Source organism: Alosa alosa, chromosome 1, assembly GCF_017589495.1.
Source record: "Alosa alosa isolate M-15738 ecotype Scorff River chromosome 1, AALO_Geno_1.1, whole genome shotgun sequence".
Taxonomy (NCBI): Eukaryota; Metazoa; Chordata; class Actinopteri; order Clupeiformes; family Clupeidae; genus Alosa; species Alosa alosa.
In genome coordinates, this window is record NC_063189.1 from 35,792,288 (window position 1) to 35,799,787 (window position 7,500).

Sequence of the window (7,500 nt, forward strand, 5' to 3'; positions counted from 1 at the left end):
TCTCTTTCTTCTTCAGCAACAGGTACATTTCTTTTCCAACCATTTTTGACACTCCAAATACTGGGTCTGTGCTTGCAATTATCTCTGATGTCGGAGCCCCTGGCGCGGCACAGGGGAGACTCGGTGAAGGCTGTGGGGCTACCCATGGCACAAGGATGCCGCAGGAAAAAAACAAATCAGACCCAGGAAAAACAAACAAAAACAAACTAAAAAAAACAGAACAAAGCAAAACAGTGCCTTGTGAGCTTCCACTTGAACGTGGCAAGTCCTTGAAGACTTGTTTTTTGTATTTTTTTAGTTGTTTTTTGTGTGTGGAAACTGTAATGACGAGCACTAAAGGGTTGTCTGTCGCTGTGAGGCACAGCCATGGAGCACTTTACACTAAGCAAGCGCAAGAGGAGTTTAGTCTAATGAGAGAGCCAGCAATGGAGAGAAGAAGAAGAAAGAGATCCAGAGACAGCAAATGGGGATAAGAGACCGCGCGCGAGAGAGAGAGAGAGAGAGAAACTAATAGAAAACTGATGGGGGTTTTGGGAATGCACGTGGAGAGGCGAACAGGGCACGGGAGACCGCGCTGCTGAGAGGAGGCCCAGTTTTTTTGGCCGACAGTTGGATGGCGGCACAGACGTTCCAATATCCCCTGAACGTTACGAGACTCGCTGGAGAGACAGTCAATACAAGGTAGCCTTAATGACACATCCAAATGGAGCGAGACGTCTGCTGTGTGTGTGTGTGTGTGTGTGTGTGTGTGTGTGTGTTTGTGTGTGAGTGGGTGTGGGTGAGTGAGAGGATAAGTGCAAGTCATAGGGACCACATGAAGAATTTATTAACCATGAGCCCCTCAAACTCTTATTAATTCATTAACATTAATATGGACGAGTAGGTTATTGCTGCGGTGAAGTGTTGAAAAATGAGAGGGGTTCAGAAGGGGGGAGGACTGTGCTCTAAAAATAGCTCTCTTTTAATTCCAGGAATTTCACACTGGCTATAGAAATCAAACTCTTCGGATGAAATCCAAGGGTTGTGCGAGGTGACAAAAATCAAGAGAATAATTTCAAGAATGGCCTAGAGCATGTTCAGCCATAAAAATGACCTTTCCAAGAACAATGGCAGCTTTGAACAATGAGCCTAGCCGCTGATACCCATCCCAGCTCACCATTCCAAGCATCGCTCGCGCGGTTCATGACTGCCATTTAAAAAAGGATACGGACGAGGCCAGAGCACTTGTCTAAACAGAAATGAGCACACATGATGAAAAAAAAAACCTTCTTCAATCGAGGCCATGACTGCTTTCATCTCAGAGTTTCATAGGGAGGTTTCTCTGATGGTCACCAGCAACAGAAGACCGTGACAAAATTCCATATTCCTCTCTCTATTTTAGGGTCTCTCACTCTCTCTCTCTTTTTCTCTCTCGCTCTCCTTCATAATTCACTGCGTCAACCTTGTTTTTTCATGAAGCCAGAGAGACATGAGGATTCACCGGGATCAGAGAAAATCTTGATGATTCTGTGTGTGTGGGCCAATTTTCTTGCGGGATTTTAAAATCCATCCAAAGCCCAGAAATAAGAGTGTGATTTGTAGCTGTAGAATTGTGGTCACACATTTGACATGGGGAGGAAGGAGTGAGGGGTAGACAACATTCACATGGGGAAGGACATTTGGCAGTGTACACAGTGACTCAAGCTTACCTATGTCTGAAATCTTTATTTCTTAGGAAATCGGAAAGCAAAGAGAGCAGGAGAAACAGGAGAGAAACATAATAGAAAAGCATAAATTGAGACTGATATACTCGAGAGCATACACACACACACACACACACACACACACACACACACACACACACACACACACACACACACACACGCACACATGTAATCTTTGAACATTCAAAAAGAATAAGACATAGTGTATAATAGATCTGGAAATACACACACACACACACACGTGCACACACACACACACACACACGCGACGCACGCGACGCGACGCGACGCACGCCATGCCTTGCACAAAATCCTACCATCCCCACACAACTAAACACAAAAACACCAGCTAAACTGCTTTGATTAGCCAGCAAGGGTCTGTGCCTCCCATTCATCCTCCACTCATCAGCTATAATTCACACACACGCTCACACACACACCCCTGTGTGTTATGGCCTGTGCCATGGCCATAACACCGCTCCACTCTGAAAGCCTCACCTGAACTCCAACCCTCGCCGTGCGCTCACAGCGTATGCCCGGCCCCGTGCTCTCCTAATGGCCAATCGATTGTGCCGTGGACAATGAGTGTGCCGCTACTAAACCGTGTCTTTTAGCAGCGGTGTGGGCCGTGTGCTTGGGTGGCACGCTGTGATTATATGGTGCCCAGGACCCGCGCCTTTTCATTTACTCTGCCATCACAGGCAGAGGGCCTGCTGTTTAATGGGCCCACCTTCATTTAAATGGCTGCCATTAGCAGCGCTCCACACACACACACACAAACACACTTTCTCACACTCACATGTACAAATGCACACACTTTTCTCTCTCTCTCTCTCTCTCACCCACACACACAAACACTCTCTTTCTTTCTCTCTCTCTCTCTTTGTCACACACACACACACACAAACACGCTTTCTCACACTCACACATACAAATGCACACACTTTCTCTCTCTCTCGCTCTCTCTCTCCCACACACACAAACACTCTCTTTCTTTCTCTCTCTCTCTCTCTCTCTCTCTCTTTGTCACACACACACACACACACACACACACACACACACACACACACACACACACCAGTGCTTACTGCATGCCTGTATGAAAACAAAACATTGGGCATGTATTGGCAGTTCTGCTGATACTGATAATGAAAGCTTTTCAGTGGCCTTTATGACTAATTTGTTCTGTAAAGCATCAAAGAGTTCTTACAAAGCGGACCCTTACCAGACCTGCGGCCCACCTTAATACTTTAGTCCAGCTACACCCTGGCTCTTGGTGAGCAAATGTGTCAAATGCACATTAAGGTTTTTAGGCAGCCATAAAAAAGGAAAAGAAAGCATTAGAGAGAAAGATGAGATGAAGAGAAAGAGTGAAGAGAAAGAGAAAAGGAGGGAGAGAGAGAGAGAGGGAGACAGAGAGAGAGAGAGAGAGAGAGAGAGAGAGAGAGAGAGAGAGAGAGAGAGAGAGGAGGATCATATACAGTGGGAGTAGATGAGGTGAGGGCAGAGATTAATGTTACTGTAACTGAAGTCACAAGAGAGATAGATAGAGAGAGAGAGGGAGATAGAGAGAGAGAGGGAGATAGAGATAGAGAGAGGGGGGGTCCGATAGTCAGAGATAGAGAGATATATTGAGAGAGAGATTGAGAGAGGGGGCAAGGAGATACTGGAGATAGAAATGGATAGAGAGGGGGAAGTGTGGGAGAGCGAGAGAGGGAAAATGAGTGGAGGTGCTGGAGAGGGGTGTGGGGAGAGGGAGGGAGAGAGAGAAAGAGATGGAGTGAGAGAGGCAGAGAGAAAGAGTGAGAGAGGGAGAGAGAAAGGGAGAGAAGGTGGGAGGAAAAGAAAAAGAGAAGGAGAGAAAGAGGGATGGAGAGAGAGTGTGAGGGAGTGAAAGAGTGTGAGGGAGGGAGGGAGAAAAAGAGGGAGAGAGAGTGTGAGTGAGGGGTGGCTGGGTGCTTAGTGTTGGGTGACTATGAGAAGAAAATGTATGACGGCTTGAGCTGGTGCTGATAAGAGGAGCTGAGAAACAGATCTGATTTCAGCCCAAATGGCCATCTCCAGTCAGGGATGAGAGGCCTCTCTAATAGTGTGTGAGTGTGTGAGAGAGGGGGTGAGGGAGTGAGTGTATGTGTGCATGTGTGTGTGTGAGAGAGGGGGCGAGGGAGTGAGTGTGTGTGTGCGTGTGTGCGTGTGTGTGTGTGAGAGAGTATAAGTGTAAATGAGAGATAGAAAAGGGAGGGGGAAAGAATTTCTTAGAATGTGTGTGTGTGTGTGTGTGTGTGTGTGTGTGTGTGTGTGTGTGTGTGTGTGTGAAAGGGAAAAAGAGAGGAGGACAGAGAATGTGCTCTGGATTTGATCAGTAGCTACAGCAGTAATGTCTATGGGCGGTCACATCTGGCCTCCTCGTGTGTGTCTAATGTCCAGTCCTGTCTCTGCAGGAGTCCGTCACACACACTGCTCATCCACACAGCTCAGACCACATGGATGAGTTCTCCAAATAATTTCCACAGCTAGCATGTTAACTAAAATAACATATGTGCTACGAAATCATTAAAAACGGATTATTGCTTGAAATGTTGCATTAACTTTATCACGGTTAATCTATATAAAGAGCAATAAATTACTCGGCAATTATTAAGCACGTACATAATTAAATATAGTATAATATAATATACTAAAATATAATAAAAAAAATATGTAATAAACATAAATTCATTAAGTTAAATTAAATTAACTAATCAACTGTATAAAATATTGTTTTAAAATGCTTAAGCATTTTATTTAATTAAAACTTAATTAAATTTGAATGAATTAACATTACAATTACATGTAATTAAAATTAAATAAATAAAATTATTTTCTTTTGCTAAATCACAATTTAAATATTTTATCACCATAGCTCTGTGAAACAGACATTTATGAGACATAATTATGAGATTGTGGGGGAATCTCTGGAAACATCATAATGATTATATATCAGTCCAGATATTTATATTTAGCTTGATGAGGACAGAGAACTGTATGATATGTAAGCAGGACGATTCCTATAATGGAACCCAGGATCACACAAAACACACACAACACACACACACACACACACACACACACACACACACACACACACACATACCCACACACACATTATCAACGCACTTTTCCTTCATGTTGAGCCCCCGAGGGCTTACACATATGCACTCCCAAACACACCCCCCCCCCCCACACACACACACACCAATGCCTTTGATGTGGGAGCGCTGCTAATATGTGGGCTGCAGAAGTGCAAAAGCTGATGAGCGAGCGTGTCCAAAGTCTTTGCTTGCGATAGCATGAGTAATGCATGGCTAATGCTACAGATGGCAGCGCACCTCGGCAGAGTGGGCAGCAAGTCAGCACTCTCAACCCCACCCACTCAGCTCGGGGCAACGCAGGGGCAGAACACCTCCATGATATCACATCATATGGAGGAAATATTCCAATGCATTTTTTAAAGAAATATAGGATCGCAATAGAAGTAGTCTCTCCACACACGCCGGCAGGATAGCTCTAGGCACCAATATTCTATATAGTAATTACATCCATCTATCCATCCATCTATCTATCCATCTATCCATCCATTCATCCATCCATCCATCCATCCATCCATCCATTCATCCATCCATCCAGCACTCCTCCCGTGTCCTCCTCCACTCCTACCTGAGCTCCATGACGCTGGTGACGTTGCCGGAGGGGAAGATGCGGCGGATGTAGTTGAAGTCGCCCACGAACAGGCTTCCGTCGGCGCCGCATGCCAGGGCCACGGGCGCCAGCAGCTTGTTGCCGTCCGCCTGACCGTTGCAGCTGGGGCAGGAGATGCTCCGGCGCCGGCCGTTGCCCATGATGGTGCTGATGACAGGGGGCTGCTGGGAGATGAAAATGTTCTCACCGTTCCCCTTATACAGGATGCCTGCCAGAATGGGAAGAAGGGAAAAAGGTCTTTTTGTTAGTATTCCACACCGGATGTAGCATACATTCAGATTTATTATTGATAGATGGAGCAAGGACTGAAAATAACAGATGACTTTGTATTTTCATTTTTTTTTTATATAACTGCCAACATGATGCAATTTCTTGGAGCACAGCAGTGTTCCTTTTCCTCTGTTTCCCAGCATAGAAAACAATGCTGTGGATATAGTATCAGGACTGGCAGTATGTTTGGGAGATCACATGCCTCACTCTCGGGTCAGTGGCAGTAATGTGGACAGGATCTGACCCACTGTCTGCCAAAAAAAAACAAACAAAAAAAACAATTAATCTGCTTGACACCAAGCCTTCAAACACTCTTCGTCCTCCTCATCCTCATGTTCCATCTCCCCGACCCCACTATTCACCATGCCTCTGTTTCAGCACGCCCCCCTCTCTGTGCTCATGCCTTGCCCACGGGCCCAGAACATCAGCAGTGCTAGCTGCAGCCAGAATAAAAATGCTACAAATCAAATGATAATGCAGCACTTGCAGGGACTGTTTGCATTTCATAAGAGGGTGTAATTAATTTAGGCTTTGAGCGTGTTTATTCTCAGATGAATTTCACCTTCTGAAAATCAGATGAAAGAGAGGCTTAGAATGTCACAGGTGCAGCTGTAATAAGTCGGATGCTAATTTACTGGCTCTGAGAGTAGAGTATCATTGGTGGCTGTTTTTATTGATAAGCTGTGGTGTGTGTGTATGTGTGTGTGTGTGTGTGTGTGTGTGTGTGTGTGTGTGTGTGTGTGTGTGTATGAATGTGTATGTGTCTTGAGTGTATAAGCGAGTGTTTGTGGGTGGGTGAAGTGGTGTTTTTCATGTTTTATATAAGTGGAAGTGTGTGTATGTGTGTGTGTGTGAGAGAGAGAGAGAGAGAGAGATAGAGAGAGAGAAAGTGAGAGAGAGGGAGTTTGCGTGCACCCCTTGAGCAGGGCCGGGTAAACTTGAAGAAAGTGGGCCACTTTTCTGGCATCTCAGTGGGGTTCCTGCGCTGCAGCTTGCTGTGATTCTGATAGCGTCGGGAGATGAAACGCTGGCTCCGGGCATCATCTCCCAGTTTAAGAAAATGACCTCCAGAAAATGAATGCAGAAAGACAAGAGGGCTTTTTTGAGGGGATTGAAAGATAAAAGCTGAAATGTGATCTAGCAGCTAAATTAGTGCCAGAATTTTGGCAAGTTCTCAACATGAAAGAAACACAGAGATCAAGTAGGGATATTAACATTCAAAAAAAAAAAAAAAAAAAAAAAAATAGTTTGCCAATTGTTTTGCCAATTATTATATTCTATTCTACATCAAAAAAATGAAACATATTTTTTACTACTCTAATTAAAGTTTGTGGTGGAATTATTTGCAAATTACTAGGGGCTTAATTCAATTAAATAAAGATAAAAACAATATTCAAACTAAAATAATAATATGGGTATATTCATTCAGGTTTTTAAGAAAATATTTCGCCGACATGTTCCTTTATTAAATAAATGATGCCCGCAATTAAATGTGAGGATATATTTTCATTTGAATTGAATCAATTCTCATAATGAATGTGAAGTGCGTGGCAGTGTCTAAAGCACTGTCTGGCGGCGTTAGTGGTGCGAGGGGTGGAATGTTGCGATGGGCCGTGGGGAGGCTGCTGATGGGCTGGCTTCTGAGCTGGGTCACGCTCTGCACTAGTGTCCAAGCTCTGCCTCCGCTATGCTCACTTCCTGCCTTAACTCTGGGCACTTTTCATTTACGCCTGAGGGACGTGTGTGTGTGTGTATGTGTGTGTATGAGAGAAAGAGAGTTTTCAATTTT

At 44.6% G+C, this 7,500-nt stretch overlaps 1 protein-coding gene across 1 annotated transcript in view; it reads right to left on the bottom strand.

The window, feature by feature from the left end:
* tenm3 (teneurin transmembrane protein 3) overlaps nucleotides 1-7,500 on the bottom strand; it is a 212,130-nt gene that overhangs the window by 24,477 nt on the left and 180,153 nt on the right. Inside the window, 2 exon segments of the mRNA XM_048239387.1 lie at nucleotides 1,689-1,709; nucleotides 5,400-5,649. Coding sequence (XP_048095344.1) covers nucleotides 1,689-1,709; nucleotides 5,400-5,649 — 271 coding nt within the window.